At 40.3% G+C, this 13,448-nt stretch overlaps 2 protein-coding genes across 6 annotated transcripts; both read right to left on the bottom strand.

Moving 5' to 3' along the window:
- Positions 1-229: 229 nt before the first annotated feature.
- On the bottom strand, positions 230-4,374 carry faima (Fas apoptotic inhibitory molecule a). 5 transcript variants are annotated; one of them, XM_031875035.1, is made up of 5 exons: positions 4,240-4,374; positions 3,124-3,250; positions 2,798-3,026; positions 801-850; positions 230-659 (listed from the first exon to the last, which is right to left on the bottom strand). In XM_031875035.1, the coding sequence occupies exons 2-5, from the start codon at positions 3,235-3,237 to the stop codon at positions 510-512; spliced, it is 543 nt and encodes a 180-aa protein (XP_031730895.1). In that variant the 5' UTR covers positions 3,238-3,250; positions 4,240-4,374; the 3' UTR covers positions 230-509. The 5 variants fall into 5 exon arrangements, with proteins under 5 accessions (XP_031730895.1, XP_031730896.1, XP_031730894.1 ...); XM_031875036.1 differs by having other exon boundaries at positions 3,124-3,247; XM_031875034.1 differs by lacking the exon at positions 4,240-4,374 and adding an exon at positions 3,395-4,229.
- A 3,568-nt stretch (positions 4,375-7,942) lies between these two features.
- Positions 7,943-9,974, bottom strand: cxcr2 (chemokine (C-X-C motif) receptor 2). The gene is made up of 2 exons (XM_031875102.1): positions 9,900-9,974; positions 7,943-9,016 (listed from the first exon to the last, which is right to left on the bottom strand). The coding sequence occupies exons 1-2, from the start codon at positions 9,972-9,974 to the stop codon at positions 7,943-7,945; spliced, it is 1,149 nt and encodes a 382-aa protein (XP_031730962.1).
- Between the last annotated feature and the right edge of the window lie 3,474 nt (positions 9,975-13,448).

Below are 13,448 nucleotides of genomic sequence, written 5' to 3'. Positions count from 1 at the left end.
CACGCACAAGCTACATTCGAGGAAACAGTTTCATTTCCCGGTATTTAATCCTCCTACCGACATAAGAAAGCTGAGCACGGTGAGAGTGTTTCCCGGTTATCTGCAGGTGTGTGTGTGGTGGTTTTCTACGACCAGCTGCTCATGTTGACAGACCGAGCCCGGCTGAGATAGATAAATAATGGCACATCTGGCCTCTAATGCTGATAATATTACTGAAACTAGTTCATCAATATAAAAATCACAGTTTGCACCTCCCAAAAAAAAAGTTTTTCAGTGTGAAGATACATTTTTTTTGAAACAGTAAATCCCTTTTTTGTGGCTGAAATGTATGACTGCACCCAGGTCCTGCCCTCCTCTACTCTTCCTACATGCAAACATAACAAGCTCACATTTCTGCGCAGTTGGTCCCTGAAAGTCCCAACAGCTTTTAAATGCCCCCCCGCTACTCTACACATCCACCAAGTCACTGCACCCAGAACCCTTCTCTCGTACAACACGTGCACGCGCGGTCACTCCGTGCACTCGGCTATCTCCGTGCCGTCCACGAGCAGCGTGTGAATGATGCCGTCTCGCCGCTTCCCGCTGCTCACGGCCTTCACGCAGCAATTGTGGTCTGCCAGCGTGAAGTGTGTTTCGGTGCCGTCGTCCACGAACTCCCCCTGCGGGTGGAAAGCGAGACAGAAGGAAGCGGACGAAAGACGGTTCAGTTCCACGTCGTCTGCGGCATCTGTATTTCTGACTTTGTACACACAACTGTTTTAACATTTTGACTTCTTAAATTCAGTTCCCGTTGTACTTACTGCGGTCTCGATGTTTTGCCCGTTACACCAAACGTCCATCGTGTCTTTCTCTGTAAAGAAAGTAAACAGACACTGAATCATGCCAACTGCTGGGCAATAAATAATGTGATGTGACTGCCGGTTAACAGTTGCTGAACAAGTCCGTCTTTATTGATCCGGCTACGGCACAGGCACGTTTCAGTCGTTTGTTTGTCAGGCTGTGAGGCAGCAGAATGTTTGAGTTTATCTGATCACCTCGTGGTGTCCCAGAACAACAAGCAGGAGAGCAACGCTCTGGTTTTTAGCTCTCTCTGTGGATCACTTGCAGGCTTCCCCTGACAGATAGATCACCTACGAATAGAACATCTACCCAGAATAATCCACCTCCTTTTGAAAAACATTATCGTAGTTAAAGTTGTAAACATATACGAATACATTTGAATTAATCTTATAAACAACTGAGATTATTTGGAGACAATTTGTTGATTATTAACCTCTTTAAAAACAACATTGAATTGCCAGTGGTGGAGACATGTGGTCAATGTAAATCAGTGTATTCACACATTTCTATCTGTGCAACTCTGAATACATTCTGGTTTATGGTATTTCAGTTGATGCTTTCAAAGCAAAACATATCTTTTGATTGGGTAACTTGAACTGAAACTAAATCAAGATAATAATAGTTACTGTATTTCAAATCATCTGAAATCACAGCACTGAATGAAATCACAAAAAAAAAAAAAAATGAGCACCTACAAAATGAGCAATTCGTCATATTTTCTTATCTTTTGTTGAAAAGCATCTGTTTGTGACCCCAGTTGTTTATGAATGTATGAATAAAGTTATAATGCATGTATTATAATGTGTGTATCTGTCGTAGGAGGCTTTATATTTTGGACTTCATATGTTACTAAGTAATGACTATGCCTGTGTACAATATCCTCATCAAATGTATTTATTAAGATGCACTTATTTAAGGATGGTATTTTTTCTTATAAAAATCGGTATTAATACAGACAAACAAGTATCATTACTGAATCATAATATACATAATTCTGGTGTACTCTGTTTACATGCAGTGTACTATAACATGCCAAAGTTGCTGCTACTAATCACGCCACTATGCCACTATGAAATATTGACTTCAATTACTCTTGTTTAGTTTCTATTTCTATTTATTTTTATTTGATATACCTCTAATGAATTAATTATTTGTGTACTTTCTCTATTTATCCGTCTTTGTGCTGCAAGAACACCTGGATTTCCCCTCTGGGTATCAATAAAAGGCTTATCATCATACGTTATCTTATCTTTGTTTTTTGGTAAAATAATAAATATAAAGTATGAAAAATAGAACCACGATGCCGCTTTATAATAACATGAATGCATCACCATTTAAACGTGGTTTCAAGTGAACCCCTCCCTTGTGTTTCACCATGAAGAGATACTCACTCGACTTTGTGGTGGTGTAACCGACCAACAACTCATGATGGAGGAGGAATAAGCGATCTCAAAAGAGCGAATGTTACGGGAGTCATCCCCTGTTTGTAATGTGACAATTTGCAATCATGCATAGAATAAAACATATCCCTGATAACACACAGCTCTCTCACAGCCACATGCATTACCAATGAACTATTCTCCAGCATCTCAAGTTCAGATGTGACTTTTATGTGGCCGAGAGGTTAATTTGAAAGTTGTCGGACATATTTTGAATTAAGTGAATTAATAACATGTTTGTTTGTTTTTATTGTTGAGTTTCATAGACACTTATTGCACGCTAATGTACAGTAGTCCTTATGTGTGGCATGCCGCCTGATCGACTGTAAGCAGTGTAACCATAAGAAGGATTAACTTGCCCGGATGACAGAGTTAGCTTAAAGCTGTTGAAGAGCTTAACCTCTGCTCCAGCATAATATCAGTGGGAAGTTCTGACGGGGCAGACTTCACACTATTATGCTAAAACAGGTATCCAATATCCAACCTGATGAGGACAGTGCGATCACAGAGAGGCTCACCCAGGACCACCCTGCAGTCGGTGCCGTCCAAGTTGAGGACCCAGGTGCTGGTGACCTTCGACCTGTTCTCCATGTACTTCTTCAAGCTCTTCCCGTCGATCTCCAAGGTGTACTCGTAGGCAAACCCGCTGACTGCGTCGATGTTGATGGTCGCTTTGGTCTCCGATTTGCCCACGTTGAACGTCTCCTTGCCCACAAGTTTGAACATCCAGTCCCGTCTCAGTAGCTCCTGTAGTCCGGTGTAGAAATCAGTAATGAAAAGCTGCTGTCATTCATAAATAAATAAAACATTTTTTGGTTGTATTTTGACGTTTCGTGATCCATACCTTTCCATCGACGTAGATGACCCTCTTTCCGGTGGTCGTGCCATGTTCGAACTCTATCCTGTGGACTCCATCACTCAGCGCCACCTCCCACACACCCGCGAGGTCATTAGACATCCTTCACACCCTGCTGGAGACCAACAATTAAACAACTGGCTACACTGCTACATGTCGAGGCAAACGCATGAATAACGGTGAAGTGTTTCACGTCAACGTTAACTAGCTAACAAACGTGAGTTGGCTAATAACAAAGACGTAAAACCTAGATAAATACTTTTCAGTGCAGGTTTGAATGTATCTCCACCTGTAGACTCTCCTTCCTACGGGACGTTACAGTAATTATAGCGCATACTGTACTAAAAAAACAAAAAATGTTACCATTAGTATTCTCGCTATAGAAACATGGCTGAAAATAACAGAGGGAAGTTATCTCTGTTTGTTGCATTATGACTTCCGGTAGTAGGTTTTCCTTTCAAAATTAAAGCAGGCACGTTTCCAGCTATGGTTTAGAGTTAAAACAAAGTAAGTAAATGGCGTGTTTGGTTGCTACCATAACACCCACTTAATGACATAAAAAGCACTAACCTTAGCAAACCACAGCTTCACGTGATAAATATTAACTGAGTAAACCAGTGTCTCACAGAGCCCGGGGGGCATGTGGTAAAAACAACAATGATGTGGAAATCACATGGATGTAAAATGTTCACATCAATATACGTAATTTATAACGTTACAGTACTTTCTTCAATACATACGACTTACAAAACTCAAACGGGCACCACATATAATCTTCTTTTAACGTAATATCCCGGTTTCAACAATGCTATAGACTCATGTGACATTTACAGATGGGTCCCTAAAATATTAGTTTGGAAAACATCATAAATAGGTGTAAGACGGTGCTTTTTTCTGCTCGCTATCAAACAAAGTAGCTGGCATTAGTAAACTGGGCATTTATTTTGAAAAGAAAACTGAAGCATTACTGCGTCGGTCAAGAGTTAAAGCTGTCAACATTTTCAGTAGCTCTGAACCGAGCGCTAGCGTTACCTTCTTTGCTATAAGAGGATAACCTCAGGCATTAGCTCGGGAATATCACACTTTATTATGCATTTGGATTACCTTAATGCTCCTGAAGGAAGCGCTCTAGCTCAGTGGTCAACAAATCATCTGCAGGCCACTTTAGCGCAGTTCATTATCGGCTAGTTACGCTAGTTACGTTAGCTACCGCAGAGATTCAGTCAACAGACGAGCTGCGGCTATGCTGTTACTATGGAAACGTGATATCCGCATACGTACAGACTTGACCACGCCCACTGGGGAACGGGTCGTTTTAAAATCTCATCCGGGAAGTTAAAATTGAGTATTGTGTGTGTTTGGTCCAATCCAAAACTCACGTGGGCAGTTTTATTTAGTGAGCACTGTTATTTAACACGTTTCATATTGTAACGTGTCAAAATGAGCTCCTTCAAATAAATAACAAATAAATAGAAAGGTGTTGAATCTTCCCCCAGCGCTGCCCTCGCAGGTGTTTTCCATTATTCTGGCTAATTACACCTCTGCTCACGTCAAAGTTGCCACCGGAGCTGTGTAGCATAATTAACTGATGTCACTAATCTCTATGTACTAGTAAGCATTTAACAACATACGATGTCCCGCACTATAAAGGTAAATGATTCAGTGATTTGGTGGAAAGTGGCTCCATCTTCTGGCAGAGGGGCCTGACTTCACCTCATATGAGAACGTAGATAAGATAGGCCTACTGACAATATTGTACTTTGAAGGTTGAGAGTTAAGTGATTTCAAACTTTAACACTGTTGCACGGGCTGATTCTGGTATCAAACCACTGCATTACAATATTTATATTTAAATTAACCTAATTTGGTTTTGTTGTCAAAAGATCCTTTTTGCCATTTTTAGTAATTGATAATAATAGTAATATTGCACAACAATAATAACAACAATAATTAAAATAGACTGTCTTAAAAGACAGAGCACAACATAAAAAGGCACACATATATTAAATAGTAGAAATAAAAATGAATTGTCATACTAGAAAAATGGTCCAAAAATCATTGCTAAATACCATACTTGTCTTCCTCTATTTATTTCTTCTTTTTTGATCAGATATAAAGCGAACTTGTGGACATTTTTTAACATCATCTCTTTTCACTTTTCTTTGTACGGAGCAAATATACTACCTTCCAACAATAGAACTTCATACGATAAATACTGACGTGTGCTGCCTGATCACAACTTTGTTCACCTGGTCAGTCTCTGAGAGTGCATTTGAGATCAGGTTTCAAGTATTCCCAGTTATTTCCCATCATAAAAAAGCTATTTAACTCATTCATTCATCCACTTACAGCTACTCACTAAAGATTACACACATTTGGTCAGTGTGTGTTGTTTTTTTTTGCCTTTTTGTTAAATAGATCAATTCGATTTTTCGGTTCTTTTGACATTTTTTAGTTTAGCTTTTTACGTGTGTGTTTTTGTGTTAGCATACTACTACAAACTGCATTTTTTTGTGCAACCCCTGCCCTTGTACATGGTGAATTTGACAGTCACTATGATAATCAGCAGAACACCAGAACACAAATACAACAGGAACATGGACAGAACATGGACAGCGTGACAAAGCATTGGCTAGAGTAACAGAAACAGGTTTCTAACCAAAGAACTCCACAATTGCTGTCGAAAACCAAAAGTTTCAGTGTGAAACTTATGACTTTTTACTTATTGCTTGGAGAAATCTTACCATATACATGTTATTTTTCCACGCCAGAGGACCTGCTGCTCCTCAGTACAATTAGACTAATGCAATACATAACTTGGAGAATTATTTAAAGAAATCAACTATTTAAGTGTCACACAACTTGACTGAGGAAAGACCACGCATAGTTTAGATTTCAGAATTTATTAGATTCCAAGTATAAGTACACAGTTCATTTGCTTTCACAACCAGTACTCCTTTTTTTGCACTATGCCATTTTTTATAAAAGCTATACTGCATATTTGACGAATGGGAATACCCTACATGTTATATATCTTAGAAATTGCATTTCAGACAAACGTTTAAAATAATTCTGGACACTATAAACTATTAGAAAGAGTATGTATGAGTTTTGGAGAAACAGCTGAGAATAATAGGATAATACCATAATAGTTAATATCATTAGACAATGTGACAACATCCGTTCCATGTCATTTGTTTTGCAATCATGGCAGCCGCACACTTTCTAATGCAGACACTCACCCCCTTCTTGATCTTTATATTAGCCACAGGGCCACCCACTCAGATACAGATATGCACAAGCACCCAATGCACATGTACTACGTGCACGTGCACAAACATTCATGTGATCAAGGTACACATCAGGATGATGCATTTCTTACGTATGCAAGAAAAAAGGTTACTGGACAATGAGAAAATACAGCATTTTAAGATCACAGCACTGATTATAAAGAACAATGTAACGTTTCCCCAGCAGTTTGCACAGGTGTGCACAAATGAAAAGCATTCATCAAAGAGACAGATGGTACCTTGTTTTTGCTGATGTCACCACCTCTTCCTGTTTGAAAGATTAAGATATCTGATTACGAGAAAAATACTTTTTTATTTTTAACTATTGTTTTGCTTAAGGACAAAAAAGAAGTTCACAGTGTTCAAATTAAAAGATGGTAAAATAAGAAGATGGCTCTCCAGTCATGTCCACATTGTCTCAGAATCAAAAACACATGGAAATTACATCGTAAAGGACTTGAACGGATTTCTTTTCATAAAGAATGTACAGAATTAACAATACATTGTCAATGAATGACCCGTTCTCAAAGTTGAAAAAGTATAGGCCAACATTTTTAGTCAATGGCTTTTCAGCTTTCTCATTAACTAATTGGATGGCGTATATATATATATATATATATATATATATATATTAATAGCCATATATATATATGTTGCCTTCTCAATCTAAAGGGTACACATTTTGATTGAGACAGGATACTAAAGCAGACATCCAGCTGAAGCTTTGGAGTGACTATTCAATTTTAAAGGTGCAATATACAGGATTCAGAGCATTGTTATAGCAGCAAGCAACTTTTTGCTGTGTAAAAATATAATGGCGTAATGTCTACCCTCTGTATGTGTTGTAATCCGAGCTTCTCCTTGCATTGTTGACATAGCCGTGCCAGCCGTGCATGCTTTTAGTGCATGTTCGTGCACGTGAGTGTGCCCTACTGGCTACATCTGAAAATGGCGGCATTGTTGCAGAAGCCCACACTCCGGTTCCCCCTCAGGTTAACACTGTTAGCTCTGTCAGCACTGTTGCTATTTTTTCGCGTTGTTTGCACTGTTGGCGCTGTTAGCACCGTTAGCTGCGAGCAGCTGCAGCGGTTGCCATGTTGATAGTTGTTGAGAGGCAATAGAAATACTCCCAAGCTTTAACTTGAGTACCAGACATGTGAACCATGAACATCCATGTTCCACCCATGTATTACTTGTTAGGGTAATTAACATTAGGGGATGACGTTTGACATTTTAGGAAAAAAGCTTGTTTTTTGTTTTTTTTAATTTTTTGAGAAAACGTCACTCTAAGATCTGTTTATTCAGTAAGGGTAGCTTAGCTTAGCAAAGACTGGAAGAAGGGGGAAACAGCTAGCCTGGCGCAGGTCTATGGTAATCTAGCAGCCCCTCTAAAGTCAAAGGATGTTACTGCTCCCGGCCTACTTTGGCACATAAACCCCTGTAAAACAGTGACCTTCAGCGGCGTGGACAGGTGGATTTGGTTTTCTTTGGACAGGCCAACTGTTCCTCCCTTTTATTTACATGGTCGAGGTGTTTCTAGATCTGACGCTGCCTGCGCTGCTGGCTGAGCCCTTCCTGTAAGCCATGTGGAACCGCTTGCTGATGAGCCCATGTCTGTAAAGAGCTGAGAGCAGCTGGTTACGGAACTTCTCGCCAATGAAGGCGTACAGCACCGGATTCACCGCACAGTGCATGAAGGCCAACACTTGGGTCACATCCAGCACCACTTCCACTATGTAGCGCGTTTCACATGTCCCCGACGCAATGGATTCGCCTCGTATGAGCGTATCAATCAGCATGGTGATGTTGTATGGCAGCCAGCACAGAATGAAGGCTAACACCACCGCCAGGATGACGCGTATGGCCTTGTGCTTTTGTTGATTGCGCGCGTGACACAGCGTCACCACAATCCAGCCGTAGCAGATGGCCATCACCACCAGTGGCAGGAAAAAGCCCACCGTATGGCGCAGAACACGCATGCCGACGCGCCAATGGTCGCTGCTTTCGCCAGTTAGGTTTACATAGCAAATGTTCTGGCCCATTTCCTCAGGGCTCATGCTCTCCTTCTGAATGGCACCGGGTAAGGACAGCACTCCGGCCACCAGCCACACCACAGCGCACGCCACTTTAACCAACAGGTGGTGGGAGGGGCGGGCACGCGTAGCTCTCACGATGGCGAAGTGGCGGTCCACGCTGATGCATGCCAACAGGAAGACACCACTGTATACCGAGGCCTCCTGGAAGCCTGACAGGAGTTTGCACAGGAAGTTGCCGAAGATCCAACCGGAATGAGCATTGACGGCCCAGAACGGGAGGGTGAGGCAGAACAGAAGGTCGGCCATCGCCAGGTTTATTAGATAGATATCTGTGCTACCTCTAACTTTCTTCATGGAGCAAAGCACATAGATAACCACGCTGTTGCCGACCACGCTGAGGACGAACACGAAGATGTAGGTGATCATCAGGCCCAAGCTGTTGAATCCAGGCACCGTTACACTGCAAGGAGCAGACAGGTCATCGTCGTACTCAAATGTGAAATTGTGACTGGAGTTGTTGAAGAAAGCTTCCATGTAAAATTCCTCTGTTGTCAGCTGCTAAATAAAAACAAAGTCATACAGTTTACAAGCAGTAGTAGAAGAAGTACCAGTAGACAGTTGCCATAGCGGCAATAGAGAACAGAAAAATACTGTTAAAACTGTAAAGATCTTCGGTGCCATCCGACCAAATTAAGATGAAGTTTTACCCTATTGCCCAAATTATCATTATTATTATTGAAAGTAGTAGTAGTAGTAATTTAGTAATGGTCACTGGTGGGGTATCTTCTTTATACAGTAGGTATCAAAAAACACAAGGAATGGTTTGCCATTTTGGGAAATACGCTCACTTCCCTTCTCTTTACAAGAGTTAAATGTTACCTTTGAAGGTCAGACAACTGCTTTCAGACTTTGTGGTATAAGCTAAGCTAACGAGCTGCTGGCTGTCGCTTTACCATGATTGGCTAGACATGACATGGTATCTTCTTATCCAAATCTCAGTGAGAAACCAAATAAGCGCTGCGTACTGTATATATGTACTGTATATAGACTTTCCTGGCTGACTGCTGTATGAAATAGCTTGATGCAGCTTTATTAGTTAAAAAATTGACATAACTTAGTTTGAAAGAAAGTTCAATATTGCCTCCTAAACTAGTTGAACCTCCAAACCAACGTGAATTTTTCCGTTCAAATTAGCTTAATATAATCATTTTAGACAACAGAATTATACATCACTCTATCATAATAGCACATGTTCACCGTGCAATTATACTGAAAGGCAAAAAAATAAATGTTATAATTTCTTAGCTTAATGTATAAGTCTTTTGTTATTTGCTCATGTTTACCACTAATTTGAATGAGTGATTGGAATTTGCATGATAGTTTAACACACTAACTACAACCTGAGGATAACACAAATTGAGAAAGTCCCATCGTTTACCTGTTTTTCCTCTTCTTCTTGATTGGTTAGAACCAAAAACCGCAAAACAGTAAGGATCAAAAGTTGTAGCTTCATCCTTGCGGTCTTGTTGCACACAGATTGACAAGAATAAAGCTATTTGGCTTTGGTAGAGGTCCTTGTGTCCTTTGTGTGCTGCTGGTGGTATCGTTGATGCTCTATTAGGAAGTTGCATCGCTTTAAGGGAAGTTGGTGAATCATAGATAATGTTTCTTTCAAAACCTTTATTTTTCATCTCACAGTTAGATGTGACAGGATGTTTTTAGGTTGAACCTGCAGATCAAAGCTGATAATGTAACAGCAAAGCACTTGGTATGATTTGATGGTGACATGTCCTCAAATAGTATAAGGAGCCATTTTAACATTTAATAGACTTGATATATAGTCTATTAAGATTTAATTTAAATTGCATAAATATTAAATTTAATTCATCCTAGTCAAAAAGATCTCAGATATCCACAAATTTGTTCTTCCTAATGATAATAATAATATATTTGATCGTTATAGCGCTCTAAAAGGTACTCAAAGGCCCTTTACATGGTAAAAACACAAACAGTAAAAGCAATATCAATGAAAACGAAGCAAATTATTGACTATTATGACTGTAAAAAGACAATTACATTGCATCAACAATGAATCGCAGTTTAAAAGCAGATTTAAAAAGGTGAGTTTTGAGTGCAGTTCTGCCGTCTGCGGTTTTGAGGTTACATGTGAGCGTGTCGGAGCAGGAGCTCAGAAACGTAGGGGGCTATTTTATGGAGGGCTTTGTCTGTGATGAGGAGAATTTTGACCCGTATCCTACGAAAAATGAGTTCCCTTTAACCATTGTCGTGCATTGGGCTTTCAATATCAGTTATTCACAATTGCATTCTTGATATCTAGAATGAGCATTCTGGGTATCTGAATAGAATCCCTACTTGGAGATACTCCCATATCTGCTGAGGAGACTGAGGTCTTTTGGAGTGCAGGGAGCACTCCTGAGGACCTTCTTCGACTCTGTGGTGGCATCAGCCATCTTTTATGGAGTGGTCTGCTGGGGCAGCAGCATCTCGACAGCCGACAGGAAGAGACTTAACAAACTTATCAAGAAGGCCATGCAGTGTGCTGGGGTGTCCACTGGATACGGTGGGGTGGTGGGAGACAGGCAGATGATGGCTAAGCTATCATCCCTGATGGACAACAACTCCCACCCCATGCGGGGCGCATGGGGTGGGATTCACCCCCGGTGTGTGAAGGAGAGGTACCGCAGGTCCTTCCTTCCTGCTGCTGTCAGGCTGCACAACCAGCTGTGCTCCCAGTAGACCACACAACACTAACAACACTAAAAATCTGTGCAATATGAATACACTGTGCAATACTACAATTATTCTGTCTGTATATATAATATTTTAGTTATTGTAGATTTTTTTTACTTTTTTACTCATTTAACTTTCTTTACTGTTTTATTACTTATTTAGTTATTTATAATACTTGTTGTGATCTTGTTTCTTTACTATATCTCTTGTTTGCAATATCCACTATGCTGCTTTAATCCTGTAAATGTCCCCACTGCGGGATTAATTAAGGATTATCTTATTTTATCTTATCTTATATAGAAAATTACTTTATGGATATCTGGAAAAGGATATCTGGGAGTTTTTCCGAGTAAGAATTGCATTGCACGTACCCAGAACGTTCATTCTAGATATCAAAAATGCAATTGTGGATAGCAGATATTGAAAGCCCAATACACACCAATGGAAAAAGTGACTTCTGGAAGACTGCTGACATCTGAAATTACATTTGTGGATAGAAAGAACATTGTTGTTGGTATGAAGGTATATCTAGTATTTGATGCCAAGGTATCACCTTTTAGTGAACACACTTTAAGACCTTTTCATAGATCCTTGCCTTTTTTCATCATGATGTTGCTCTACGACTGAATCCTGTTTATGTCAGGTTGTAACAGACTTTCTAAAGCAGAGCATTTGACAGATACAATGACAATAAAGTCATTCAAAAACATCTGAAGAAAGGTGCATCATCTGCTCTGTCTATGTATGGGAGCCATCTAAGACCTCAACTAGACACCTCCAGAGCTCTATTGATATTAAACATATTTTAAGTCAAAAGAAAGAGGATTAACACTTTCTTAAATGTGCAAAAGGCATTCAAAGTCACTGATTTTAATATCTTTCACTTCACGTTTAGCAGTTTGATGAATACCGGGCTTGATTCTTGGAACAGACCCAGACTCTTACAGTACATTGGCTTGTGCTTGCCGAATCTATGGAGATGATAGATGTTTCATATTCTGCCCTTGTTTTTATGATCTGTTTTAAACCTGCTGTTTTTGACTTGATTTGTCCAGTGGAGGGCAGCGGCAGTCTTGGTCACTGCACCTCTGGAACATACTGGAATAAAAAAGAAAAAAAAATAGTTGTAGATGTCCTGATGATGAAGTTTTTTCGACTTTACAAAAGATCAAGATCAACAAACTTACTTGGAACAGCCAATTACTTTTTAGTGAGTATTTTAAAGTTACTCATTACCACAATTCTTAATAAATACTTTACTAAAAACAAGTTGTGATCATTCAAGTCTCATATATTGGCTAACTTCTGACTGCATGTCTCAGCGCAATCTGCATTTGGCCAGTCATCCATAGAACTAAGATTAAGAGCTCCAACTGGAGAGCAGGAATGTCGTCAGGGTTATCAAGTAGGCTCCTCCCACCACAAATGTTAAACTGAGCTTGGCCGCTCTCTCACTGGTGCAACCTGGTGACCCCACACCCATCTACCTGCTCTCAGCGCTGACTAAAAGGGAAAGTTTCCTAATATAACCCAGCCGTGTCCATTTAAAGTCTCTTTTTCCATCTGTCGGACCACAGGCTACTCTAATCAGCACGTTGTCGGCCTGGAGCATTGGGCAGAGGTCAAATGTCATTCTTTGTCCCTCAGCCATTTCATGTGCTCTAATTAACCAACACACGTAGGTTGTGAAAAGTTGTGAAGATGAAATAGCTAAGAAACCAAAACAAAATGAATCTTTATTGATTGTGGAGGACGTTGACAGAATAACTAAATGGTTACCCTTGTGAGGCACAGTCTTAAGTATATCTGCGGATATACAGTAAAGCTTTAAGGAAATGAATTACTTCTGCAAGACCTTGACACAAAGCCTCTCTCTTCCTTCTACTCAGTTCATGTTTCCAGGCATTCCTCGTCACAATAACTTTATTTATAAATGAGGCTCTAGCGTAAGTTCAGTCAGGAAGACTTTTCTTTTCCATGCTTGGGCCTTTAGTGTCTTTGTCATACATCCTGCCATTCACTCCTCTCACGCATGCTCACCCATAATTTCCTTCTGTCATTGTTTGGCGCTGTCAGCCTCCACATCACTGCCCAGTATTTGAGGATCCACCCGGTTCATCATTTCATCAGCCTCCTCAGACAATGTCAGACCCTGTGGGGGGGGGGATTTATCTCCCTGCTGCTCAGGATGGACGCCCCAAGATTAAAAATCTCCCTGAGCTGTCTGAGAACCAAA

Source organism: Anarrhichthys ocellatus, unplaced genomic scaffold, assembly GCF_004355925.1.
Source record: "Anarrhichthys ocellatus isolate YVR2014 unplaced genomic scaffold, GSC_Weel_1.0 scaffold86, whole genome shotgun sequence".
Classification (NCBI taxonomy): Eukaryota; Metazoa; Chordata; class Actinopteri; order Perciformes; family Anarhichadidae; genus Anarrhichthys; species Anarrhichthys ocellatus.
The sequence above is the reverse complement of the archived record's forward strand: the minus strand, read 5'-3'. Positions and strand labels throughout refer to the sequence as shown.

Bases quoted from the DNA above. Each gene is read 5' to 3' on its own strand.
- faima (XM_031875035.1), bottom strand. From the start codon at position 3,237: ATGTCTAATGACCTCGCGGGTGTGTGGGAGGTGGCGCTGAGTGATGGA. The intron at 851-2,797 runs GTGAGCCTCTCT...CTTTCTTTACAG, and splicing joins CGACTGCAGGGTGGTCCTGG to AGAAAGACACGATGGACGTT. The intron at 660-800 runs GTAAGTACAACG...TTCCACCCGCAG, and splicing joins GGCAAAACATCGAGACCGCA to GGGGAGTTCGTGGACGACGG.
- cxcr2 (XM_031875102.1), bottom strand. From the start codon at position 9,974: ATGAAGCTACAACTTTTGATCCTTACTGTTTTGCGGTTTTTGGTTCTA. The intron at 9,017-9,899 runs GTAAACGATGGG...TTTATTTAGCAG, and splicing joins AAGAAGAAGAGGAAAAACAG to CTGACAACAGAGGAATTTTA.